We start from the raw sequence: 27,683 nt of genomic DNA, 5'->3' as shown, positions 1-27,683 counted from the left end.
ATCATTTCTCCTTCCGCAGACTGCGTGTAAAGCCGTTGCTTTGTTCTTGCACTATTTATACACAGCGGCTTTCACGTGGATGTTATGCGAAGGAGTTCATCTGTACAGCAAAGTGGTAGAAGTATTCAGCGAAGGATCTAAGATGAAATACTACTACGCCTTAGGCTGGGGTAGGTCGAATTTTCTCTTGACTGGCCGAGCACCGATACAAAGCGAACATGACTTAATTAAAAATGAAAAAATTAAAACTGTGCCATTTTTTCTAGGTCTACCGTTGACCATTGTGTTCATTTCCGCCTGTTCTCGCTGGGGAGGATATGGGAACGAGCGAGCGTACGTATGGGTATTAGTTAATCTACGGCCTAGATTGTACCTCTTGACAGATTGATTCTAAATGTTACCATTTCCAATGCGTACTGATCCCATCCATTCTCGACCGCCCTTGCTCTCTACTGACATACTCTCCCCCAGACAGTGATCCTACATCTCGCCAATCTAAGATTTTCTGGTTTCCTATACTTTTGAGGCAACTTTTTTAGTTCGCAGGGAAAGCTACTCAAACTGTCGAGGCTTATCTCGTCTTTTAGCGATGCTCTCATAAAATGATAGTTCCTACACAACTTTGCTTTACCGTTTGCTTTTACTTTTCAGCTGCTGGATTTCAATCACTGACGGGCTTATTTGGGCTTTTGTTGCTCCTGTTCTTATCGTGATGACGGTAGGTGCTTCAGTCTCTTAATTTTATCTTCATAAGTTATTCCAACATGAATTTGCGTCCTTTGCTAAATTCCTTAGTGCACTGGAACTACGTATTCTTGCAGAAGGCGAGCGAGTTTGTGAAAGAGAGTGAGAGAGAGAGGTCTTTCGCAATCTTTGCCCCCACCAACCCCCTCCATTTCTTTTTAGTAAAACTAGTGCAAAATTTCGCAAGGAAATTTTCGTAATTTGACTTACAAAGTAAAAATCATGATATGAAAAGCAATATAAAAGTTTATGACCTGGACACAAATGTTAAACCAAATGTCGCTACTGACCACTTAACACTTGAGCTTTTGCTTTCCTGCTTACTCGGGGTACGACATTTGAATCCTACATCGATTTCTGAGGACATCATTATCTACATCATGCTCAAACACACCATTTTGGTTTTGCAGATCAACTTTGTGGTTATGATAATGGTAATCAGAGTGATCATCGCATCTGTAACGTCACTACAGAATCCTGGCAATGCTTCCCAAGTCAGGTACGTACATCTTATTACGTCTTCGTGGTTTTTTGTTGTAAATTACATCATCTAACTACGTCCATTTGCTTTTTTGACTTTCTCTCCTACTCTGTCGTTGTTTGCGCAGTTTAACTTTGTAGCTCGCGTGTTCATGCTCACTTTCCTTGTCACGCCACGACGCACCAATGATTTGAACGTTCGCCCGATCGCTCGTTAGCTTGTTCGTCCCTTCGCTCATTGGCTATTTGGCTCGTTCGCTCGTTCGCACGTGCGCTCGTTTGCTCATGCGCCTGCTCGCTCGTTCGCTCATTCGTTCGTTTGCTCTTTCGCTCATGCGCTTGTGTGCTCGTTCGCTAATGCGCTCGTGCACTCGTGCGCTCGTGCGCTCGTGCGCTCGTGCGCTCGTTCACATCGCTCCTTCGCTCCATTTGCTTCTTTGACTTTCTCTCCTACTCTGTCGTTGTTTGCGCAGTTTAACTTTGTAGCTCGCGTGTTCATGCTCACTTTCCTTGTCATGCCACGAACGTTCGCCCGATCGCTCGTTAGCTTGTTCGCCCCTTCGCTCATTGGCTATTTGGCTCGTTCGCTCGTTCGCACGTGCGCTCGTTTGCTCATGCGCCTGCTCGCTCGTTCGCTCATTCGTTCGTTTGCTCTTTCGCTCATGCGCTTGTGCGCTCGTTCGCTAATGCGCTCGTGCGCTCGTGCGCTCGTTCGCTCGTTCGTTCGTTCGCTCGTGCGTTCGTTCGCTAGTGCGCTCGTGCTCCTTCGCTCCTTCGCTACTTCGCTCCTTCGCTCCTTCGCTCCTTCGCTCCTTCGCTCCTTCGCTCCTTCGCTCGTGCGCTCGTTCGCTCGTGCACTCGTTCGCTCGTGCGCTCGTTGTTTCATTATTTTGATCCTGTTCGTTTTAATATCTTTTTCTGTATGCTGGTGTATCCTTTTAATTTGATCGTCAATCCCAATGATTTATATAGGTCTTCCTCACGCATGGTATGCAATTTTCCTGTAGGGCTGGCGTCAAAGGCATGATTGTTTTACTGCCTCTGCTCGGTCTGACGTGGGTGTTTGGACTTTTGGCCATCAATAAGGACACTATTGCTTTCCAGTATTTATTTGCCATCCTCAATTCACTTCAGGTCAGAAATCTTCGTCCTAGCAATATAGGTTCAAGCTTATGGAAAGAGTCTTCTTTTTTAGTTCCATTTCGAGGAGAATCCGCCTCAAATTGCTTTTAGACTCAAAGCTATTTTTTCCTCTGGGAAAAATTTTACAATAAAATGTACTTCACGTTCACGTTTTGGGTTCATGTTTCGGTGGGAACTTAAGATGCTGTCTGTGGTTTCAGGGTTGTTTATTCTTATGCTCGATCCAGCCAGGATATGGGAAAACGAGATATTTTTTAAAATCGCTCCGGAGAAATTTTTTTGGGATTAAGTCCTAAATGGGAATCCATTCTCTTAGCTTGACCATCTCCTATCCTCAGCTGATGCTCAGCGATCCCCTGATAGTAGCAAATGTAATGTCGATGAAAAATCGAATTGCCAATGATGACGAGATATACAATTTAAATTTCGCTCTCTGCCCAGATACTACATTAATGTCCCAAGGTTTCCATACCCTTGAACCTGAGTGTCACGCACTCCAATAGAGAGCTGGTTCATATCATCTACTGTAGGATTCTTGATAGTACTAAACGTCCCGACATATCACGGAAATTCACCTACTTTTGTGGTTTATGACTACATCCCTAAAAGTAAATCGGTGACGAGCTCCACGCAAGAATATTTACTAATTTTTTTTTCTTTACTACAGGGACTTTTCATTTTTGCTTTCCACTGTATCGGAAACACCGAGGTATGAAATTACATGTCCTGCTTAATTTTCACCTTGTCTTAAATTAATCATTTGAGACACTGCTAGCGTAAATACTCAGTTTTATGACCAGTCAGTAACCCGTGATTTTACTCCTAGGTACGAGTTGCATACAAAAGACTCCATGAGAAAAGGACTTTGGCAAAGAGCCTTCCTGAACACTCTCTGTCTTCAACACACCACATGTCAAGTCGGGTAAGAAGTCAAACGCATACACAAAACAAACATATAGCGTAAGCTGGAGAAACGCAACTTAATTGTAAACGGCAATCCCCGCCAGTCTAATCAACAAAGAAAATGGCGAGGGATGTTGACTTTGATCGATACTGGCACAATTAGCGATTTTTTTCAGCCGATCGCGACGACTTGGCTCTTCGACTATATTTCCTCGTTTCTCTTTGACGTTATGCTAAAATCGCCTAATCTGATTACAATGACTACTTTGCAGGCGTTTTGTTTCGAAGCAGTGATGATAATCTCAAAAACGAGAACAGCTGTTTATTGCTGGTAATATATGTACCATTTACAGCGATAGGTGAAAATCGCCAAGCATTCGGAGGGCAAACTGCTTATTTGCACCCGCGCGGTGTCATTTACCGCTCAAACGAGAGTGATAATCGTTACATGTCTCTTCTGTGCATTCTGTTTCACAGCCGGCAAAGAAACGAATGGACTCTCACGAGACGAACTTCACCGGGGATGATGACATCATTGTTACTAAGACTATCCGAAGCGTGTCGGGTAAAGACAATACTCGATCTTAATTACACAAAATATGTTCTTCTTACCACGTTGATTAGGATCGAAATATACCGTGTACTCAGGTTAACATGGGGTTCTCCTGTTGTGTTGTTGTACAAAGTACTTTACCGTTGCAAAACTAAGGCATGACCTACATGCGATGCAATGCCATCCATCCAGGGAGAGTAGTAATACACCTAATCGCTTTCTATTACAGAAAATGAGATAAACTGCGGCAACTACTGTTGAAACTAAATGTTCATTTTTTCACGCAGAAGATGAACAATTTTTTTACCTCCATTCTTGTTTTTTTTTTCCTTTTTTCCAGATGTGAAGATTTCTGGGGACAACTTGGCCTTGCAAACGGTTAAGTATAAACAAACTTAAGAATTCAATTTTAGCTCAGCCACTGTTGTGATTTTAAAACGTAACAGATAAGGATGATAACCGTTGCTGACAGAAAAGCTGGGCGTTATCTTCACGAGTCATAATATTGCACAATTCTTATTAAAAATATAAAATCTAAATTATGAGTCACTACATTAACTCTCGGAAAATGTGGTTTTTACTACTAATACCATGTGGATTTATTATATTCTCACTCATGGAAAATATTTATAATGTCAACAATTTTATAAGTTTGTATTTTTTCTAAATCTTATTGAACTAAATCTTGCTGTGGATTGCTCCTTTTTTATTTCTAATAATGCACTTTTTACACCATTTTTGTATTGTTTAAGTAATTAATTATGAAATTGACATTTTAAGCATTTATAAACGCTCACAAATACAAAAGTTGTAAAATTGTTCTTGTAGATCACGCAATAGAGCCGTTTTCGATTGAGTGTTGTATCATAACAGCCAATCAAAACAAAGGACAAAATCACAAGTAGCCAATGAGAATTCAAAGTAAAGCAACATTAGTTTTAGCTTTAAATCTGATTGGTTGAGAAAGCGGTTCAAGTTTTCTGGACCAATCACAAAGCGACAAAAGCAACACCAAATTAAATTGGATTACTTTCAACACTCAATTACAAATTGCTCTATCATCATTCAAATCTTGTTATGTTGTAACATATCATGTTCAATATTTAGTTCGGTGACACTGATTCTGGCCGCTGGTCGTTAAACTGTCCGTCTCCTGACCCGTGAGTAAATGGATATTTTAAACAATTTTTGAACAGAAAGCTCTCGCATATAATTAGAATTTCAAAAACGCACGAGTACTTGCGCTAGGTCTAGAACGCGTTGGGTTCTAGGATTGCCCATAAATTGTATAAAAGTACGATCTCTGTCACCATTTCGGCACCTTGAGGAGTTTTTGCTTTAGAAGTACGAGGAACTCATTTCAGCCCTCGCGAGCAAAATATTTTCAAAATAGCTAAATTTACTTGTTTCTTTGCAACTCTATTATATATGAGGGCTTCTTACATGATTTTAAAACAGGAACGTGGTAATTAATATCTATAATTCAATCATTTCTGTAAAATTGTGAGCTCGACACCTTCTGATATATAAAAGTTACCCCTGAAACGCAGTTCTAAATTATTGCGTAAAAACGAAAATATTTCCTAATATTTCAATTCAGTCCTTAAGTCTCTTTAAAATAAAAAAAAAAACTGTGAAATTGACAGCACCTTCGGAAAGTAAGTCATACCCTTAACTCTCAAAGATAGCAATAACCTGAAAAAAATAAATAATTGAAAAAAATCAAAACTTGAAACAGAATCCCCGACTGGATTAAAATGTACAAAATATCGTTCTAAGCGATAAACGAAAACTGATTGCCGCCACCATTTCTCTCTATTCATTTTCCTAAGTGCAGCGTAATTGGAACAAAATCAGGAAGCAGGTCAGATTATAGAGGACGTCCTTAACGAGAGACCGTGATAAAAATTTAATTTTTGTTTTTTTCTCGCGGGGCGATAACTTGATAACGTGATTCAGTTTTGCTACGAATAAAATCGATATTAAGAAAGGATTTGAGTAAAAATGTATTATCGTAAAAAACAGTTTCACTCTCAAGATCTCAGAAGTGACTCTTTTCACTGTTTGTCATACAATTCTTGTGGTGTTAGTTCGAAAAACTTTGTATTGGACTGACTAATAATCCCATAATTGATATTTTTCTTCATGCTCATCACGCGCCTGCCTGCTATTGTATTGGTATTGAAAGGAGAAATTCTGTTTTAAACACTCCAAGGAGTTAAAGGGTTAAGCAGGCTGAAATATGGGTATTGTAGCAATATCGAGTGCAATTTTATGTAAATAAGCCCGAGTGAATCTTTCAAAGATAACACTAGTACATGAGCCCGTCGGGCGAGTGCAATTTGTAGTCTTTACAACTAGGCACTCGTTTTCAGCCAATCAGAAGCGCGTAATTTTTTCATGTACATTATTAACTTACTAACGAGCTTTGTCTATACACTTGCAGATTCGTGGACCTGGATCACATCAAACGAGCGTGAGATCATCCTCTACACAGTCCAGCTCTCATACAGAATTTTCAGAGCAACTAAGGCCGTTAACCAAAGAAGGCAGAAAACGCAAGAAAAGCTCCAGCCATAGAAAAACATTCTTTCAAAACTTTAGACCAAAAGTGTTAGGTTCCTGTAGCATTGTATAAGGACTTTATTCTTTTAACCTGTGCGCGTCATACGCCTTGTAGCCTTCGAGTTGGAAGGCGTATGATAATTTTCCCTGCGAACGTGGAGCAGGCTCCTTGCAGCATCTCTAATTGTGCGATCGTAGTCGAAGTTACTCGTAGGCTGTTTAAAGTCGTTTAGAAGATTGTTTTGTTAACACTACCACGTATTGTCTTCAAGTGAGTGATCTGCTTCATTAAGGCTTCGTTTGAGGCGCATTTAACAAATGTAAATAGTGAAAACATGAGGAGGGAGTGGTGTGCGTGTTGGGCCGGTGGAGAGCAGCTGAGGAGAAGGCTAGTGCGAATCATTCGCAAGAAGTTATAATCTCTTGTCATCTGATAGATGCAGTGTTCTACAATCTGAAGTTGACATGAGATCAGTGTATATGGAGAGATGTATACACTGAACCCTTTAACCCCTAACAGTGATTGGCTTTTAGTTTCTCTTTACTGTATCACTCTTGAATCAAATATTAAGGTCATTAGAATAAAGGAAATGATAACCAATTTCAGATGCTCTTGATTGTTAGTCAAATTCTCCTAATCAGTACTATAGGAAACGTGAAGAGAACAGTGGAGAGAATATAAATACTAATGTTAGGGTGTAAAAGGTTGTCATTTTTGATGTATTTCTTTTTTGCAAGACGGCCTTTGCTGTGATGTTTTATCTTGTGATTTGGATAGAAATTAGTATAAGCCGCTTTTTGCTTTCGCTGGCCTGTAATTGCTAGGAACGCTGAGTCAATGTTTGCAGATCTCTTGTTATCTTGAAATCAGTGCACCAACAATCGAATCAATTATAGATGTTTAAAGTAGCTTCAATCTATCGATTGAGATTTGTCTGTCACTTTCATACGCCAGTAACAATACCAGTCAGTAGCAATTACATTTACGTAGTGTCAGAAGTCATATGCGTTGTACATCGCCGTTGATTAAAAGTATCGTTGACCGTTGGTATATGTTGAATAATAAAGAAATTAACGAAGATGTTGCTGCGTGTTTTGCGTCCTGGGTGTGGAATCGGGTATCCAGTCCATTCGTTACCCACATTCATACAATACGTGCCCAGTTTCCGTCTACTCGTACCCGACCCGCTGGTTGATTCATACCCGTTCCAACATTCAGTGACGATCTAAATCCAGGAGATCTCCCAAAATACCTCACGCACGAGCACGTGACCAGGTGTCGATTGTTGTGCACAACAAGTAAAGTTCTTTTTTCCCTACTTGTGACCCTCATAATAATGAGACCAGACCCCGCATTTTGGTTCCAGGCCTTATATTCCGGTGGTCACGTGTTAAAAATAGACGTCACATAAACAAACTTATTTAACAGAGATCATATTGCTACCTAGCGTAAGAAACTGGTCCTCCTATAGTTATCTGTGCAGGCCAGAAAACGTAGTTTCAGAGTTAATCTAAGTAGTAGTTATTACAGGAATATCAACTCTGTCATATGCGCAAATACATAAATTGACCAAATTGATTAATTGTTAAAAATTAGACTCTCTGACGCGTGTTCGGATGACAATGTTTCATCTCTACACATTTTTTCAGGTCTAATGCTTTATTCAAAAATATATTTCTTCACTCTTTCTTTACTGTACATACGACAAAATTTATATACACTCTTGGAAATATTTACAAGGAAAGTTATAGTACATACATCAGATGAAGGAAAGTTATGGTATATACATCAGATTAAAATACTTCGAAAATCATAGCAATTTCCTCATTTTTAGCCATGGATTAGGACAAGTATAAAATGAACTTATTCTGATATCAAAGAAAATATCAATAGTATATATTACCATAACAGCTCGGATTTCTGTCCCTAAGATCATAAAAATATTTTCTCACCGCAGTTACACTTTTTTCCAAAATCCCTCCTTCAAGGCCGAATCACTTCCATCTCTAAAGGAATTGGATTCATCATAGCCCTTACTAGGTATTTAGAAGTGAGTCAACCGCAAGTCTTCTGAAACTTGTTTGCATTTCGTATAAAACTTTAATACGTAATTTATTAATCTGTCTCGCAAGAAGACAGAAATCGAGGCCAAACATGGCATCAAAATGTGGAAGACAGCAAAACCCAGAAAAAAGGCTTTTCCCGTATATTGCAATTCCGATGATCTTGCGAGTGTCTAACCAGCTCATCATTGCTTTCCTTCTCCACCGTCTGCAGTTCAATTTTTTAGCCCCATCGTGGTGTCACAAATCGTCTTGAATTCAACGAGTTTAGATACCTGCTACAATAGGACTTTTCTTATCTGTTGAGCCAGGCTTTCGGTGTCTCGTTCTTCAACGTAGGATTGAGCAGGGATGAAGTATTTCTGCGACGAACGCAGTGTCAACAGATTAGACTGTTGGTACGGTTCATACACTGCTAAATCGCCCTCGTCCGGAAACGGGTTCAATGTCAGAGTTTTTAGGTGAAGCACCATATTGTTTAACACCACACTGCGACGGGTTTGATAGATTTGTGGTAGAGGAAATGCTGGTGTAAACAAAGAAGAAGCAAAATAAAAATCACTGCTTCATAACCGCAAAAAGTGTTCAATTCAAGCGATTTTACAGAGTAATCTAACAAACAGATCGTTCTTTCGCTCGAGCCGCACTGCTCTCTCAAGACGAATAATAATTCAAAACTTTAGGCAATGTAAAGATAACAGTTTTCGATTTAGTGCCAAAAACCAAGAACCAAAGTAACCACAACGGCCAATCAGAAACGTAGTTAACATCATGAAAAATGTTCCATCGATAAAAAAGACATCAATGAAAATTTTTGAAAACGAGAAAGATCAATAATACCAAACACTGAAGAAAAAGAAAAAGTGTTACCTAAGGCAAGAGACGTTTCTCTTTCTGGATGACAGTGACTGCAATGTGTTTCTCCAAGTCGTGCCAGACTCCGTTTGCTAAGTATAAAAAAAGTTAATTTTCGGTTTCAATCTTGAAAAGTTTAGGTTAGTTTTCTTTACCAGTCCCCTACCCAGAGGTTCCCACGTACCTGTGTATTTTTGGCAGGACGAGCACTGTATTTCTGGAGTTGTCCTGGGCCTGAACGGGAGTCTTCTCTCGCGTTCGCGTTCGAGCTCTTTCCAGTTCTTCTTCCATTCTTATCTCACAAAAGTAGTTGATCGCTTCTGCAGGCATCGCCGTGTCAGCGGCTTTTCCTCCAAGGGCCTCAAGGTCAAAAGAGACTACAAAAGATAGGAAACACGTACATTGTCATTAAAACGAAAGGTACCTTCTTTCATATTATAACTCTGATTTAAGGGTAGGAAGAATAACTTCTGCGATAATTGTACGGTATTTGGGACAATTGCACTATTCATGGTATTTTAGACAAAGAACAGGACACATATACCAAGAGAATAAGGTTCAGTTTATACTTACTGGTCGTCGGCTTGGACATCTCGGACGTTGTCCTCTGGGAAAACAAAACAAAACAAGAAAAACAACAAAAAAACCAAGTCAAACAATAAAACAAAAAACAAGAAGTTGTCAATTACATAGAAAGGCTTTTTTTTCACGCTACCACAACACGAGGATTACGAATCAAACAGACCTGTGAGCTGTCTGTCTTTAAAATTCCCTTGATAGAGCTGGGTGTCTTTGGCGTCTTTGTTCCTCTAGGTTTACGAAACGAAAAAAAGTATTCAATAAAGAAAGACAACATAGTGTACATTGGTTGAATAACTTACACTCCCAATCCATAATTGGGCCTAAAGACAATTCACAGCTGCCATTCCTTCTCTAAACTTAGTCGCACCAGACTCTACAGCCAATTAACACGTCTTACCACAAATTTCATCATGAATTTTTCGATACACTACTGTCTGACTTCATACCACTTTATTTGTTGTAATGGCACCCGTACCCAACGTAACGCTACCCGTGAGAGACATCCTCTTTCAGCTTCCCTCGAACCCGTCCATAGCAGCGACTAAATTTTGCTGTTAATGACAATATATTCAGATGTATATCAAATAGGAGTTATGACATAAGAACAGACTCACTTGACTACACTGCCAGCTTGAGCGCGACTGATCTTGTCAGCCAAGGATCGGATGTGTTGTCTGAACTGACCGAGCCACTTGTTTAGCCACTGGACACACATGTCCTTTAGACGAGCCTTCCTTCTGTTTCCAGGGATACTCTGGTAGGTAAGGAAAGGAAAACAAAATTGCATAGTTCAGCCAGCACGTTCGTCAAATAACATAACAAAACTGACTGGTTTGATTATCCTCTGGAGCTGGATTTCTTAAAACCCGATGACCACTGATTCTAAGGGCAGACAGAATACCATGGCAACAGAATTGGAATCAGTGCTAATTGTGCTTCAAACAACTCAGCTCAGCTTGGATTAAATAGATGAACGCTTACTCGAGTTTATAGGCAGGGTATATTTCACTTAGTTGTGACTATAGTGAGACATTTAAGGTTATTTTTTTATCGTTAGCTGCTTCGCTTTATTGATCATGTACCATGTATTCGTACATAAATTTGTATACGTACCGTGGTATCGAATGAGTCCAGTTCCTTGACAAAGTACCCAGCAGTGTCTGGTACTCCTATAGAAGCTAGCAATTCTAGAACAAACTTCCTGTAAGTTCCAAAAATGCACAGAAATCAGCCATCAATTTGTTATAAATCATAATTTCATACGATAATCTAAAACAAGTATATGTAAGGAAGGTGTTAAAAAAAATAACAACGAAAAAAACTCCGAGTCGCAAGTGAGAATTAAGACTTGAGCTACACGACTTTCTCATTTCAAAGTCGCTTACTCTTTGTCGAGCTGCAATAAGCCATATGTTAGATAAATACGCTGAAGGCGTACTGCATACTGCTAGGATCAGAAATATTGAACACGAACTGTGTGCATACACTAATGTGAGGCAACAAAAATGATAACTTTTGAACTTACTATTAAACATTTGCCACGGATTACCGTGCGTGTACTTGTTCACTCTAAAGATTACACGTATGCTTTGGAGCACTGCTTTACTTATTAGAAAGACAAACTGTGTTTTCATGTGAGCGAGCTGTTAAGAAAGACGCTACAGCTGAAATGATTTTAAGCACGAAACAAAATAACGAAGCGAATCACTTCGCAAAATTGATAAACTTTTTGAGGTAGTTCCTTTCAAGCATGTGATATGTATGTTGGCTGTTGCTGGCTAATATGGCAAGATACAGTTTGCAGACAAACGTTTCTTTCTGTAGGCTACCGTACCTGATTTCCTCATCACCATCAATAAACTGCGCCATAAGTTCAGCCACAAAGGACACTTCATACACTTTCATTGTGTGCGAAAGCTGTAGAGCCACGCGCAAAAACTGTTTGGCCTGGGACGAGCCATGTGCAGTAGGATGATCCGGGATATTCAGTTCAGCTATTGTGGTTCGATTGACTTTCTCGGCCGCGTCTCGGTCCAGACCTTCTTGACGATATAAGAGCATTATGGCCTGCAAACATGAAGAGGAAAAAAAAATCTGGCAATCAGCATGCGTCATTCAAAGAATGAAAATTAACGCTGACCTTCCAAAAGCAGACCAATTAACTTTTATCAGGCGCCAATCCAATCTATTACATGTAACATTCTTTTCAATTCAAAAAGAGTATAAAATTAAGTATGAAAGGGCTCTGCATTTGAAACCAAGCCAAACACAGCAGCCAATACTTTACTTACAGCGCAAATCTGTGTCTTCAGTTCATGGTCATTTGTCTTCTGAATCAGGGTCAGTAAAACTTCCACAAAGCTCTCTGGTGTCCAAGGTCTTGGAAATGTCTGAAAATGAGTTGTACCAACTATTAAACCATGCTTTCCTTCTGGTTTTTTCTCGTTTGTACACAATAACAAGGTTACATCGTTTCACTACTCAACATCCTGCGTGTTGTTGATCTGGTCTAAAATTTATACTGTTCGACCCAGCCGGTTAAAGGTGGGTAACGCTATCCAACAGGTAAATCGCGACCCAGCGGATAACTGTTAGCAAAAGATATATTTAGAGAGATTTATCCAATGAATAGCGTTATCCTTACTTCAAATAACTGAAGCCTCATGGTCGTTAGTTCGTTATTAAAATACCTGAGGCAACCAGTTGGTGGCTATATCGATTAAACGACTAATTCTATGAGACATATTTCAAATCACTATTGAAAAAAAAAAAAAAAAAATTAAACAATTGTTTTCAGCTGCATACCTCTGAGTCTGCGTCGGGGAAGAATTTGTCAAACCAAAGTGTTCCCTTAAACTGAGTAATAAACGATGGCAACGGAGTTGGAGGGGGTGGGGGAGGGGTTGAAGTTGGTTCTTTGGTCGGAGGAGGAGGAGAAGGTGTGCTAAAAAATAACAATAGAAAAATGGATTAGTAAAAGAAACACAGAACCTTTCGGGAGGGGGGAAGGGGGAAGAAGACAAAGATCAAAACACATGAAAAGGTGCTACATTGTTACGATCAATCAACAGGCGAGTTAGCCACGGTTGAAGTTGGGAAATAAGCAAATATTTTTTAATATGCTAAGATTTAGTTGTAGGTTTTAAACTCTCCGAGCCCACAAGTAGTTTAATAAGTAAACTAAGTGACAGGTACTCTTATGACTATATTACTGGTTTACATTTCCAGAGTCAATCTCGTCACGTAGCCCGACATACCTTGAAAGTTACCTGCAATAACATAAGTAAGGTTCTGAGGCTCGAAATTCTGCATTTCATTGGCTAGCCCAGGTGGGGTAGTGATTTTAAAAGTTGGATTTTTGTGTATTCATTATTTCGAACCAACTTTCCTCGCATTTCATGGCATTTAAATGGTAACTATATTTTAACACACACTTATATTTGTATCATATTATTTATTTTGAATACTTCAGGGTTAGAGACTTTTACGTTTAAATTTACCTTAGTTTAAGCGCTTTCATGTCTCTGTTTATATCTTCATTTGCACGCGAGATAAGCTCAATTACCAAAGAAGGACTTTCCAACATTTCACTTCTTTTCTCATGTACATGCATAACTTCATTTTCAATTGGTAGCTCGAAAGAGGACGTCCGATCAGTCATGGTTAATATGCTGTGATGACTTCTGGGCAGCGGTCTTTAAACGGAAAGGGTGTTTTTAATGGAGTTCACTAAATACATCATTTATTTATTTATTAAGTTATTTATTCATTTCAGCTTTAAAGCTGAATCAATAACAAGTCTGATCTAATCTAACCTAATCTTTGCGAGAAATGCGTAAGTTCTTTAAGTGTCCCTTGCAGTACAGTACATGGAAAATGCAGGGGATGGGCACTATCGTCCTTATCCGAGATGACTAGAACGTCTAACCATTTGCAGATGTCATAGTAAAGGCAACACACTCTCCTCAATTAAATGAGGCCCCGAGTGTTGATCTGGTCTGCGTCGGGAACCTTCGATCTACAACACGGCATTGCGGCGCGGTTCTCAGGTTCTTGTCATTAACGGTTGATTTCAAATTCAGTTAAATAAACAAGGAAGCACCTCTTCGCTTTCAATTACATTTGCGCGAAATTAAAAAAGGTTTATAGATAGCATTCATCGTGGATTACGGCTTTTTTTTAAAATCTCTCATTACAGTAAGGTTTATGGGACAACTGATTCGTGTGCAACAAAATAACTCAGCATTATTTAGTGCTGTATTCACAACCGTCAAAGATTGTCTTTATTCAGGTGTAGTTCATCTTTCGAACAAGCCCATAATCTGGTATGCGTGTGATTAACAGTTAACTTAAGGTTTAGTTCTTGAATTTTAAATCAAAACGTTAACTGACACTTCAATAGTTCTCTAGTAATATGAGCTTCGACGTAAGCGTTCTCCGGTCATTTACTGGAGCGTCAAAAAAATTACATTTGAAAAGTCATCTTAATCGAGATTCACGGCAGCAAATCCTCTTAAACGGAGTGCGCATTTCAGATTTTGCATTTTGAAAGTTACCTTGATCGAGATTTACGGAGATTTATGGAGATTTACGAAGGCAAATCCTCTTAAACGGATCACATCTGCCGTAAAGGCCTGATTAAATCCACGCAGGGTTCATGAATTCAAGAGGGTGGGGTAGGGGAGGGCATATGGAAGAAGGCGCTTTTTGGAGAGACGTGGGGGGGGGGGGGGGGGAGGGAAGTAATTAAAAAGTCATCGAGAGCCAACCAAAGAAACACATACTGTGTACAATATTTCAGAGAGAAACTGATAGAGCTGTTCAAATACAAGCATACTATGGATTGAAATGTTAACCAACACTAACGCACAAGAGTGCTACCGTAGCTGCGATACAGCGGTAAGGGGGGGAGGGGGGTCTTTGTAACAAGGGAGGTATGCTCTATAAGGAGGTTTATTGAAGAAGAAGGAGCCTTAAAAGGGTGTTACTTAATTTATCCTTTGAAATCAATACATAGTACTTACGGTTCTGGAGTTGGAGGCTTCGGTCTCGATATCAGTTTCTCAATCGGTCGAACTGGTTTGATTTCTTTCTTTGGGGAGGGGATGCTTGGCGGTGTCGGCTCTTCTGGGGGTGGGGACGGGGGAGGTGTAGGAGTGGGCGATTTGAAGAGGTCAGTGTCGTCCACAGGCTCAGGTGACGGACTGTCTCTCAAGGCCAGTTGCAGCTGACTGGCATAATTTGACTTTCTCCTCTCTTTCTTGCCTTTAGGACTCTCTGGAGATTTAGGAAGTTTCTACGGAATAAAAAACAAAGTTCACTTTGATCAAAATCCCGTGATCTTGTCGATAACCTTACTTTTCTCAGTCTTTGTTGAAGGTAAAAAAGGAATCCAACCGCCATGCAGAATTAAACGATTACAAAAACAAACGAACAAGGAAAAACAAAACACAAAATACAACATACTGTGTGCCATGAAAAACATCTAGCCTCCGGTCACCGTTTTTGGCTCAAGAAAAAAATGTCAGTTACTAACTTTTATGTAAGTTCATGATGAATAATAGGCGCCTTGCGTGTTACACCATTCAATTTATTTTACCTTTTTCCTGCTCTCCAGTTCTGCCAGTTGTTCTGCAGTCAACTGAGGCAGCTTCCACTTGTCTGCTTCTTCTTTAGTTTCATCTCTCAAATCCTTGAACATGGCTACAACTACTGAGTTTGGAATGAAGCCATCGGGAGCAATAACAAACATCTCTTCTTCGTCGCCCTCATTTTGATACGAAGCTAGGCGCGAAAGCCTCTGTGATACTTTTTGAACAGACTGGCTAGGTGATGGATATCGCTTTGACTTGGGAACGTCGACAACGTACCGATCACGGTCCCGATTTACGAGCGGTGGCTCAATCGGATGCTTTCGGAAATCCTTCAATCTGCGAGCTGGTGCCGAATGCGAAACCCTTGAGCTCGTTTCACCGTGTGAGAAGATCTCGCTTTCAGTTTCCATGGTAAAAGGCCGCTCAGATGGCGACAATTCGTCTCGTTCATCCGCAGGAGGAAGCACCGGCATCCCTTCGTAATCGTCCTGTAATTTAATAGGCTCAAATTCCGACATGGATAAACTAGCAATCTCAGCTTTGGGTGTTTTTTCAGGGAAGGACTGACTTTTCTTCGATCTTGTCGATTGTCTACTGATCGAGAAAAATCCCGTTCCCCTGTCTTCAGCATAAGGTTCCTCCTCTTCCTCGTTATCAACACCACTGTCCTCCAGAGTATCGTCTGGAAGATCGAAGTGAGGACGCTTGTAAAATATTTCCAGGTATTTTTCAAACGCTTCTCCGCGTACTGCCTCTGAATTGATATTCGGCCTTTTCCTGCTGAATCGGTAAGTGCCATCTCTAAGTTTTCTTAGCTCGTTTTCTCGCTCCTGAATCTTCGAGAAAGCCTGAAAAGATGTGGGAATGCATTATTATGGTTATCATTGAAAGTACTTTAAAACATAAAATTTACGCGAAATTTTGCCAATAAAAAAATCAGTGAAATGGAAATTTAAGTGACGCGAACAAAAAAGCGTGGCTAGCACAATATTAAAGTTGTTTCATTAACACTTGAAATGACCTCTTTGCAAAAATTTTTGCAAACAATGTGAACAAAAGAAATATCTTACCTGTGTTCTCCTTTCTTCTTCCTGAATTTTCTCGTCCATCTCATCCTGCGGCAAAATGTCGTGAAAATCATTGTACTTGTGTAACGAAGACTTGACTCGGCTCAGTCTCTGACACTCCTCAGGTGTTAGGTTGCCCTTGATTTCAGAGTCAATATCCATCGGTGCCTCAGCGATGACGCGTCGAAAATCCATCGCTACCATTCGGAAAATAAACGACTGAGGCATGTCTATAGGTTGTGAAAGGCAGAGTCAGGAATATGCATATTGAGAATATGGATAAAAATTCAGACATTTTTACCTATCATAGTGAGTATGCACACATTGTTCTGGTACGTTGTTGCCCTGATTTCTTTTCTTTTTGTTGGTGTAGTTGAATCACGATCGAGACAGTTTAATAAGATACAAAATCAATCGGGTCCGATCAAATCAATCGTTTCTAAGAACACTCGGCTTATTTCTTCTTATAATAATTAACAATTATTTACCGAAGTGGAGGTGAATAACTGTTTCAGTATATACCACAGAGAAACCTAAAAAAGAGAGTTTCTTTCTGTCAATATCCCCAGAAAGGAGCCGGAAATTAAATTGCTGGCGCGCGATTTTGTCTCTTCGGCTTCTCGGATGTGAATTGTATTGGTGAATCACTTCCGAACCAGCCAACCAGAGCACACGAAAAGCACTATTCATCCCTGTGGTAAACACTAAAGAATGATAGAGAAGAACTAAAAGACCCCTCTAACAATATAAGATAAATATCATATCGTAGATATACTTTCCAGATTTGAAAAAGAAAAATGTGACCAGCACAATATCTAGAATGGAATTCTACGCATGGAACAATTGAGCGAGCGTTCGCAGGACGGAACACAAAAATGTGGACGAGGCTAAAGATGAGGCTTCAAGAAGCCACTTTGCCACTTGAGTCTAAATGTTTCAAATTCGTCATTTATAATCTCGTGCGACCTTTTCACCCTACCAGAGGCAAAGCAGGTTCGTTCGCAATTTCCCATACTTTTGGAAGTTTTCTCTTTATTCTTCCTTCTTTCTGGTTGGCCATTAAGATTACAAGTGTTTCGGTTTTAGTGTACAAAAATTTAATTGATATGCACTTATCATTTTGTAGTGTCCTTCAAGTTGAGAATATTTTCCCGTCTCAAAAAGTGGGTCCAACCGTTGCTAGGTAGCTTAAAATGAAATAATTTCTTGTACAATTCATCTATCTGAAGCACTCTTTACTCACAAGTCGCGTAGTTAATCTTGTGCAGATGTTTCCCAATGCCCACAATCAGGTCGCCTTTCTGACTTGAGAAGCAAATGCTGGTGGGAGTAGCATTTAGTTTGATGACGCGTAACAGTTTGTTGGACTCGTCCCAGACTCTCACAGAGCCGTCTGCGCTACATGACGCAAACAGTCTCATTTTGGCGCAGCTGGACAGTCCCGTAACGTCATCCATGTGATCCCAATCACTATTGTGATCAAATCGTTCTGTTTTGGAAAACATTTAAACAATTTAGAAAGTAATTCAACGAAAAAATAAAACGAAAGCTAGTTTTTGCTATTTATTTATCAAAGCAACCAACTTGATTTGGCACATTGGCGCTAAAATGAGAAACATTTCAAGGAACATCCAATCAGTTTTGAGACGACACCAAAACTAAAATCACCGAAATAAAGACAACGAAGATAAAAAGGCAAAGACAAAGAAACGCATTTGGGTTGAAGATATTAAAATTTCGTTGAAGACAATTTCTTTAAATAAAAGAACACAAAACATTGTATGGGCTTTCGGAAACTCTTTAAAAACCGTACACAAAATAAAAAACAACTAAAACCGGTGCCTTGAGCAATTCTCAATCAATGCTCTAATCAATACCAACTTAATCATGCTCATTTTTCTACGCTTGAGGCCACTACCACGAGTTTATTTCAAGATCTCATTGGCTCCTTAGCGTAGCAAAGAATCGGAAATGCGACAACGATTCCCTGTCGAGTATGATAAGTCAAACTTCAGAACATTTACAGTTCTCTGTTACTCACTTTTTTTAGTAGTTTTAAACACGACGATGTTATATGAAGCAGTAGCCGGCTCGTGGAATGCCGCACATAGCTTGTGGTGAGCCACAGACAAGAGCCTGGGCGTCTCATGGCAATACAACGTCATCAGAGGGGCAAGGGCTTCCTCGGCGAACGGAAAAAGGCGCCAAATCTTGATGGTGTGATCTGAAAATAAATTGCAAATACTGAGTATTCGTGGAGCACAGGCAAAATAAAGAAAAAGGAAATTGTAGCATTTCCCATCCTTTACTCCTCAGTTTTAGACTTGATCTTTAGCCTCTTCGAGATAGTTGTTTGCGAAGAGCTGTGGAATTGCTAATATCAGGCAAACATTATGTGAAGTAAGTGCCTCCTAGTCGTAGACCAGCTGACGATTTGTGATACTCAAATCTTCACAACAAAAACCGCAGATCTTAGAAGCTTGTAAGTTATGCACTGTTCCGCATCAAGTCTTAGTAGTGGTATAGATACTTTAGGTTCCATTGAGTCCGTTCACATAAAAAAGGGAGTCGAAGAAAGCCGTTTGATTCCGAGTTACACGTTAAAAGGATTGAAGATAAAACGTTGCACTGAACCGTTCTGAGAAAAATCAGGTCTCTGCATTCGACACCAGCCCGCAGATTGAAGGATATCCAAAGACATCTGATTATGCTACCTCTCGTAAATGGGGACTTTGACTTTGGTTTCTGACTCAATGAAATGAAGGCAAAAAAGCCATAGAGATCCAAATACGAGAGTATCCAGCACGCATGAAAAAGGATTGATGAAACCGGCTGACGCAAACAAACGTTATGAGCGCGTGCGTTTTACGCTCGCGCGCGTTAAGGCGAGCCTGCGTTTACAAACAGGTGTTCGGCTCACACTTTGTTGAGCGGAAAACATCAACTCACCCAGACCAGCAGATATCACTTGATCAACTTCTGGATTCGCTACCATGGTGATGACCTCATCTCTGTGCCCCTGTTGGGAAAAAATCGAGCTCACATCTGTGTCATCTGCACAAGAAACATATGGAACCCACCTACATGTAATAGAAACGTTGCCGTGTACCCTTAACTGTCACTCCATAGGTGAAATCCTTAGGTAAGTTGTGTATGTGCAATCAAAGATGTGACACATTTAGTCTTGCACATAAACAAGAGTTACTTGATCTTTTCAAACGATAAAGGCGCAGAAACTTGCTACGAAAAGAATCTAGCTTTGGCCTGTAAAATAAGACTCCTCTGTGTACTGATGTGGCTTTCGTTTCAAAGAAACTTACCTCTATTTGGAAAGAGATTTTTCCAGGGTTGGTGTCATTCTGCCAGTCAAACACGACAATCATACCATTGGTAGAGCCGCCTAACAGCAGAGTTCTATCATATGCGTTCATAGCTTGTCCTTTAGTCTCAAGTTCCTCAGCTCTCTTTTTCGCTTTCAGCGCTGTCACCAAATTTCCCCAGGAGTCACCTTCGAGCTCATCCTAGAAACAGCAACAGTTTATTAAGGATTTAAATGACATCAAATGTAATAATCACAGTCAAACATCACCTATTGAAGATCTCACTACTATAATATCTGACCAAAGAAACGAATGAGTCTAATCCATCTGTTACACGCTCTCCGAACAAACTCTACCATCCCACCCTCTCGCTGTTGCGGAATTGCAAACATTTCATGCGGCCCCAAAGTAACGGTTTGCTGTTTTACTCTCTTTGAAACGGACACAATGGGTGAATTTTCCTGAAAGCGCTTTTAAGATGGGACCTTAAAGCAAATTTTAACAAGACAAATAATTTGACAGTCATTTTCACACAATGCGTTATTTTGGACAAAAAAAAAGCCAGCAGATAGGATAAGACTGACCGCTATTTCGAGATTTGGTTAGAGTGTTATATGTGCTAATATCACTGCATAGGAAAGTATTTTTGTCTTAAATATATCTTACCTGCACAACGTATTCATAAAGACAAAGACAAGTACATGAAGAGGGTGCTGAAAACAAGTACAAAAGCAATCGTTAATCACATAAAAAAACTCGTTTCCTCTGATTTTGCGTACAAGATACTCGTATATTTTTCATCGGACTTCATTTGTTAACAGAATCCAGTTTTAGACCAAACGCATACAAGCCAAAGTTTTTGATGATTGATAAGTATTGATACATACACTGCACGCTACTAAGCCAGAAAAGTATAGCTTAGTATACAAAAGTATCCTCAAGCAAAAATCAAGACCGTACCATCTGAATTGCTGTTTGTATCCCACTCCTGAAGTTTCTTACATGGATTGGTCAGAGTGGATGCCTTTAAGATTTTACCGTTTGAGAGCAAAGTAAACATCAAATCTACAAAGTAAAACGAAAAACATAAGGTAAAGAGCTTTCTCGTGATTGTAAGAGCACACTACCAGAGCATGGAAAAATTGGCGTTCAACTTCATTAAAACACACCAGAAAGATTTCTCAACTTTTCTGAACACTACGCCTAGCGTAATTCTGATCTACTCTAGCAGTATAGTCAAAACAGGTGTTACAGTAGTAAAAAATATTACAGAAGATAGTTCCACGTCTAAAATTTAGTACACAATAAAAACAGCTGAACAAGAGGGTAGGACTTACACGGGGATGAGAGTTGGTTTTTGTGGAAGGAGGAGAACAGGGGAACCTAGGGGAAAATCTCCAGAGCAAAGACGAGAAACAACTACAAAGTCAACCCACACATGACTTCAGGTATGGGATTCGTACCCAGGACCCTCCAGTGGGAGGCGATTCTTCTCAGTAGTCAGCACGGCACCTCTAATAAATGTACCTCCCTGACATATGTAAGTCTAAGAGAAACTGGAATATGATAAAAGACAACCAATTTCATCTCGTCTTACTTTCAGCAGCAGCGTAAGCCACATCAGCGATAATACTCATGTTTGGTAACAACATGGTGGTGATACACTCGCCGGAGCCTGGGGACAACAGACGTACTGTTGCGTCATTACATGTGCACACCAGTCTGGTTGGCATCTGGGGAATGAAGAGAACAACAGAGTTGCTAATTTTAAAGACCGGGAAACATTACGCGAAAGGTCGTTTCCACAGATCTGTGCGGCTGCCACAAACCGCTTGTATGTGTTGTTCCTTACACAAGTCACTGAAATGTACTAAATGTACGCCTTTAATTGCTGTAGTAATGTCACAAATTCGTACTAATCAGAGCTTCTGCAACTTGCTGCAGCAACAAAGTTTTTTTTATCAGATTTTGAAACTCAGCGAATTCTTGTAGCGACCTCTCCAGTTTACGCGTCGCTTTGACCCGTCGGTCGGTGTATATCGGCCGTTGAACAGTGGTCAAACAGTGTAGAAAGTTAAGCAGACCATGGTAACAAAAAGTAACAGTAAGATTTCTGTTTAAATCTGATTAAATGTACAGTGTGTGTGCAGCTGTAAGTGCCGGTATGTAGGTATGACGATTAATACGAGATGACATGCGCATGGCGTTTGGCAATTCACAATACATTCTTAAGATTTTATTGACACATAAATGTATGCATTTACACGTATTGTATAACTAAAGAGGCTAACTTTAGCTTTACTTATACATGTAGTTAGATTAAAGCATCACTTACTCTTGGGTGCGTCGTAGGCTTTATAGATTTGATTTTGCTTCTTCAGGAAGGAAAAAAAATTAAATATGTTAGGCTACGCCCCGAGTATACAAGTAGTTTCAAGAATGGCGGAAAGAGAGCACTTGTTTTCTGTAATGGGACTAAATATTTTGTGTCAAACTTAATTTTGCGACAAGTTAAAATCTTAAAGAATTGTAAGCAAATGTCTCATCAACATACAAGAGTGCAAAACTTACAATATTCAACGACCTTGATTGTATTGGCTTTGCTTCCCCTTTGCTTTGTGATTGGCTTACCAAATTCGCGCCACTCACTTGACCAAAACTTAAACCGATTTCGACTCAGTCACTGGCGTTTTCGCGCGCTTGAAGCTAATTTCTTGGGTGAAGCTTTGGCTCTAAGATGCTCGATCAAAATGCGTCCTTTCATCCGTTTCCCCACGAATAACGCGCTATGCAGATCACCCAAGCTTAACTGTACATGTAGCTCCAAAGATTAGATTTCACTCACCCCACAGTTGCAAACACAGAATGAATGTGCTCGATCTTCCACAACTCTATCGATCTCCGTCCAAAGGAATACAAGTCATTTTTTCCTACAATAGTACCAAGACCCAGTACAGCTTCTTTAGTATCAATTCTATCCACTTCATCAGCGGTGTCTAAACTCCACACACGTATGCTGTTATCACTGGACCCTGACATGATATAGGTACCAAATGGATACACGGCTAGGGTGTTCACTGACTTTAAATGGCCAACAAAGATGATCTTGATATTTCCTCTGTCATCCCAAACCTTTATTGAACCGTCTTTTGCTCCCGTTATAAGATACTATAGAACAAAACCCACAGAATAAAAAACTATAAATGAAGAAATGTATGCATTATTACATGTATGTAAGTACTATCTAACTTAGCAGACAAATAACTAAAGGCCTCTAGCATTTTCATGTAGAATGCAACAAAGTGCTCCACTATTAAAAAAAAAAAAACAATGCCAATACAAACTGCATAACTATTCAAATTTCAGACTTGAACTATGGTAATAATAATAATAATAATAATAATAATAATAATGATAACAGCAACAATAATAGCAAATAATTTTACAATATAGCCCTTCAGTTTCTTTTTATAAATAAAATAAAAATGAATTTGTACACCATTAGCCTCTGTTAAATATATTTGGACTGAAGATGCAATCAAAATTACTTTGACTATTAATGCATTTTATTTTTTAATCACAGCTAGGCGAGTTACCTCACCTACCTGGATTCCCCCACCTCCATGTAAACAGGCCCTTAATTCTCACAAATATTTTACAAGGAAATGTGCAGCTGTTAGAGGGGAGAATTAACAATCACATCATGGGAATTAGAGGGTTAAAATCTAAATTTTGCGGAGACCTTTAAGCAATGGCTGGGGTTGTCCAAAGTTGTACAGTTTCTAATACAGTTATGTGTTGTTTTCAACCTTCAATTCCCAGAAAAGATTAATATGTAACTTCTCCATGTAATATCCACATACACTATCCATAAAACAAGTAATGAGAATAATCAAACTTCTCAGGTACATGTTGTTACCTTGATGTACCACCAAATTCCTGTAACTAATTTACATGGAAATGTGTAGGAGCTAGAGAGGAGATTAACAATCATATTTTGGGAGTCAAAGCAGTGAATTACAAGCAAACATTTCTTTCGCATTTTTTGTGACATACAGTAATGACAAAAAGTCTGTAAATTGTACCTTAAGTGGATTGAAAAACAACATAGCAGTGATCTCTCTGGGATGCAGCTCTTTGAGGTGTCCAACACATGTTCCATTGAGGAGATTGTAAATAATCACATTATTGTGATACACAGCAAAGCATCTCTGTGATCTGCTTGGGGTGTCTTCCAAGCAGAGAAAAGATATGATGCAGGATGGAGGCATACAATCCTGAAATAATGGACAAAAAAAAGTATTTTCTTGCTCTTTGAGATTAGGCTTACATTGCATTGCATATTGGGATCAAAATCAGTATCTGGGCAACTGCCCACCAACCCCTCCCCTAACCCAACAACAGTCTATTGATAACAAGTTAGGGTTAATGTTGGGTTAGGGGAGGGGTAGGTGGGCAGTTGCCCAGATACTGATATTGATCTGCATATTGATATCATTAAGAGACAATGACTCAGGCAAGCAACTCATTAATTCACAAATTAAAAGAAATGGAAATTGTTTTAACAAAATAAATCAACTTACTGTAAGGACTTTACGCTGGAGAAGAAATTTTGCTCCATATCTAAAACTCCAGCACTGTAAAAAAAGATCAATCAATAACAGATTTATATTTAAACCATATAATCCCTCATAAAATCTGTGTTGTGCCACAAAAATATCAAGTACACATAGGAAAATTCTACCAGCCAGAATCAAAACCAAAATGATGATCCCAAACAGGCCTGAGGTCCATACAAGTCACTACACTCTAACATCAGTTTACAAGTTCTCCATACTGTTCTCTATTCATTTCCAGCTGTACTTACAAGGAGAATTTGCTCAATAATCAAGAGCTTCTTAACCTTGTAATAATTTTCCTTTTATTCTCCCTTAACGTTTGATTCAGGGGGGATACTGTTGGAAGAAATTAGATGCTTATCACTCTCATGGATTTAAGATTTAAAATATGAACAAAATAGTTTTCAACAACATTCTTGATGAAAAACTGAAACTTGAAAATTGCTGACCAGATAAATGATGTTTAACTTACTGTGAGATTTCCAACTCCACCAGTTATTATTTCATTTGAAGATTCGTTATACACTCCACTGATAAAAGAAAATGAAAAAAAAATTCTGTTAAACAATCCATAATCAATATTAGTAAAGAGAAGTGAGATATTCTACCTAGTTTTTAAATAATATTTGTAAAAATGAGGTTGCTTAATTGGCAGAATAATAAGCAGTGGCAAAACAAATTAATTATATATGACCAACAACTCACAAAATGTATTCTTTTAATTAATACATTAGATTATGCATGGGGCCAACAAACAACAAGGACCGATTTACCATTGCCATATTATTAAAGCTGTAGTTTGCAAAACATTCGCTCTTCATGTCAGAGAGGTTTCTTAAATCATAATTGCATTGTACTGTACACTGTAATTGCAAATTAAGCACAGCCTTCAAATGTACATGAATCATACTAGTTCCAAGTGTGTATTTATGTAAATATGAGAATGTCTAATCATTAATTTTGAAGACAAACAGGGTTTATTCAAAGAAGGTTGATCTACAGTAAGTTACCAATATTATTTTAAAACACCATGTACCTGAGATACATGCATAGCCCCAGAAGAATTATTATTTACCTGAAAATTCTGCTAACAGAGGTTGCCACACTTATGACTTTGAAATCATCTGACATCAACTGCAGAAAAAAAATATCAGAGAAACAACCATTTGTAATTATTAATCCAATGCACCATTGCTCTGCATGGGTACAAATCAGTTTAGTACATCTTTTTTAGTAACTATCAAGTCTGTTTGACAATACAGTTATTTTTACATGTATTTTTGTGTGGGTTAGGTTTGTTCACCTCAAAACCATCACTCACGTACATGTTTATTTTTCTTTGGTTTATCATCAATGGGGTAGAGTATCAAGGGGAGAACATCAAATCTTAAAGTAGAGGGGTAACTTGATAATGGGGATAAGGTTCATTAGTTGAATATGAATTTTAAACATGCTACTGACATGGAGTAATATTAATAATATAAAGATGGTGAAGATTAGTGAGAGAATACTGTCATCAACAATGTACTAATGAACTTAATCAATTACTGAAAATGCAGGCAGCTTTAACTGTGTCTTTTTCAGAAATTTAAGCAGGCTGGCCACCATATTAGTGGGGAAAATCCAATAATTTACATTCCAAAGCTTTTTCATGCACATTAGCAGAACAATCAAGATGAAGTTTACTACTGAGTTCAGAGCCATGTGACAGTGATGTAAACCAGATAATGAGTCCACTTAAAGGAACATAACCATTGCAAAACTGAGATCTGATTCACCAAATTACCAGATATGGTGGAAAATACATTTAATGTTTGTATATATATGTCTTTCATTCAGTTTACATATCACATCTGACAATAATGATCACCTAACTGGATTTTGCAGTGATCTTCAGTCTCAATTGCTTTGAGTGCATTTAATTTAACCCACAGATGGGCAAAAAATAATTTGCATAATCAAAAGAGGCACATTCAAGAATTTTTGCAAGTTCTCATTTGCTGTTTTCTAATCAAACAGACAGAGACTATTGTAGAAGGGAAGAAAACTGGAGACCATTGTAAAAAAAACCATGAGCAAAACAAAATAAACCAGCAAAGGTGCCTGATCAGAGAATTGAACCCAGGCCACATCATTAGCAGCAGGAAGGAAAGACTCAACCATGGAACTATGCTCCTGCTTCCCTACATGCACTTCACAGTGCTTAACTTCCAATACTTTCTTTTTTCTTGACGCCTGAGAGCTTACCACCTACGCAGTGACTCTACCATGCCCTCCTAAAAGTGAGCTGTTCTCTATAGAAAATCATTTGAATCATCATTGATTACAAGAGATGCTCACATTTATGTCTGTCCATTAATAAAAAGACGTGTACTTACTCTAATATTTTCATCAAATCCCCAGGCAACATAAAATCTAGGTTTCTTTGCGTATACTATTCCACAGATGGCATCTTTAAGGGTCTTGTTGTTCACATCTTCTCGGTAACCGGTTGGCAGAAAAACTGAGGCCTTTCCATCTTTATCAATTCCAACAAAGTTATGATTAAATGAGTTAAACGCTACAAAGGAAAGATCTTCCTCAACCGGCAAAGAATTCACTGAATGAACGCCGTGTCCTACATGTAGAGACTGTTTCTCATCAAGTTTCTTTGGATCGTCCCCATGCGGTTGTTTAATAGCGGTTTTGATAAGTTTCCAGTGTGAGCTCACTTTCAACTCTGATTCATCTAAAACCGGTCTCTTAGTCCGTGTTTCGATTAACTGCATAAGCTTGCTAGTCATATTGCAAAGCTCGGTCGTCCAATTTCACACAAACGCCAAATTCCTCTGTCATTTGTCAACAAGAGGTACATGTAAATCAGCGTTATATTTAACGTTACGAATTTTAACAGGCGCACTTTCCACCTGATATTTCGCAGATTTGTAAAATCCACCTCCTTAAATTCGTCATCTCAATCTTCTATTGTTTTCTTGTTTTTCTTTCTCGCTCATTTTTAACGCCAATAAACGGCTTTCTATGGGTGCCATCTGATAATAAAGTCAACTGTCGACTCACTATGACTTTCACCACAAGTTTCAAAGTGGTCTCTGTAGTCTAGTTTCTATGGTAACCTATGTCATCAATAGCGAACCACTGCTATATCTTATGCGTCTTATTCAAAGGAGTTTATTTCCGTAGACGTAGCCGCTGAA

General features: G+C 39.0%; 2 protein-coding genes across 10 annotated transcripts in view; one reads left to right on the top strand and one right to left on the bottom strand.

Annotated features, from left to right (window-relative positions):
- LOC113666971 (uncharacterized) overlaps positions 1–7,469 on the top strand; it is a 45,107-nt gene extending 37,638 nt beyond the window's left edge. For 5 of the 8 annotated variants that reach the window (XM_089201533.1, XM_089201536.1, XM_089201532.1 and 2 more), the window contains 10 exons: positions 20–170; positions 267–333; positions 652–718; positions 1,155–1,243; positions 2,232–2,358; positions 3,035–3,076; positions 3,194–3,289; positions 3,748–3,835; positions 4,164–4,201; positions 6,270–7,469. In XM_089201533.1, coding sequence (XP_089057659.1) covers positions 20–170; positions 267–333; positions 652–718; positions 1,155–1,243; positions 2,232–2,358; positions 3,035–3,076; positions 3,194–3,289; positions 3,748–3,835; positions 4,164–4,201; positions 6,270–6,461 — 957 coding nt within the window. In that variant the 3' untranslated portion in view covers positions 6,462–7,469. Of the gene's footprint in view, positions 1–19; positions 171–266; positions 334–651; positions 719–1,154; positions 1,244–2,231; positions 2,359–3,034; positions 3,077–3,193; positions 3,290–3,747; positions 3,836–4,163; positions 4,202–4,930; positions 4,984–6,269 lie in introns of all 8 variants that reach the window. The other 3 variants (XM_089201534.1, XM_089201535.1, XM_089201538.1) reach the window with 1 other exon arrangement.
- A 560-nt stretch (positions 7,470–8,029) lies between these two features.
- Positions 8,030–27,581, bottom strand: LOC113666974 (uncharacterized). Of its 2 annotated transcripts, XM_089201541.1 has the most exons (28): positions 26,868–27,581; positions 25,565–25,623; positions 24,962–25,019; positions 24,454–24,507; positions 23,956–24,147; positions 22,716–23,038; positions 22,206–22,245; positions 21,468–21,603; positions 20,831–20,935; positions 20,537–20,583; positions 19,871–20,071; positions 19,500–19,569; positions 18,592–18,774; positions 17,794–18,039; positions 16,554–16,780; positions 15,489–16,331; positions 14,914–15,185; positions 13,390–13,584; positions 12,695–12,833; positions 12,181–12,279; positions 11,724–11,956; positions 11,003–11,090; positions 10,504–10,643; positions 10,053–10,116; positions 9,881–9,914; positions 9,492–9,684; positions 9,323–9,399; positions 8,030–8,978 (listed from the first exon to the last, which is right to left on the bottom strand). In XM_089201541.1, exons 1-28 carry the CDS (start codon positions 27,270–27,272, stop codon positions 8,731–8,733), a joined length of 4,971 nt encoding a protein of 1,656 aa, XP_089057667.1. In that variant the 5' UTR covers positions 27,273–27,581; the 3' UTR covers positions 8,030–8,730. The 2 variants fall into 2 exon arrangements, with proteins under 2 accessions (XP_089057667.1, XP_089057668.1); XM_089201542.1 differs by lacking the exon at positions 13,390–13,584.
- Between the last annotated feature and the right edge of the window lie 102 nt (positions 27,582–27,683).

The sequence above is a fragment of the Pocillopora damicornis genome, chromosome 3 (genome assembly GCF_964200805.1).
Source record: "Pocillopora damicornis chromosome 3, jaPocDami1.2, whole genome shotgun sequence".
Taxonomy (NCBI): Eukaryota; Metazoa; Cnidaria; class Anthozoa; order Scleractinia; family Pocilloporidae; genus Pocillopora; species Pocillopora damicornis.
This window is presented reverse-complemented; position numbering and strand designations above follow the sequence as displayed.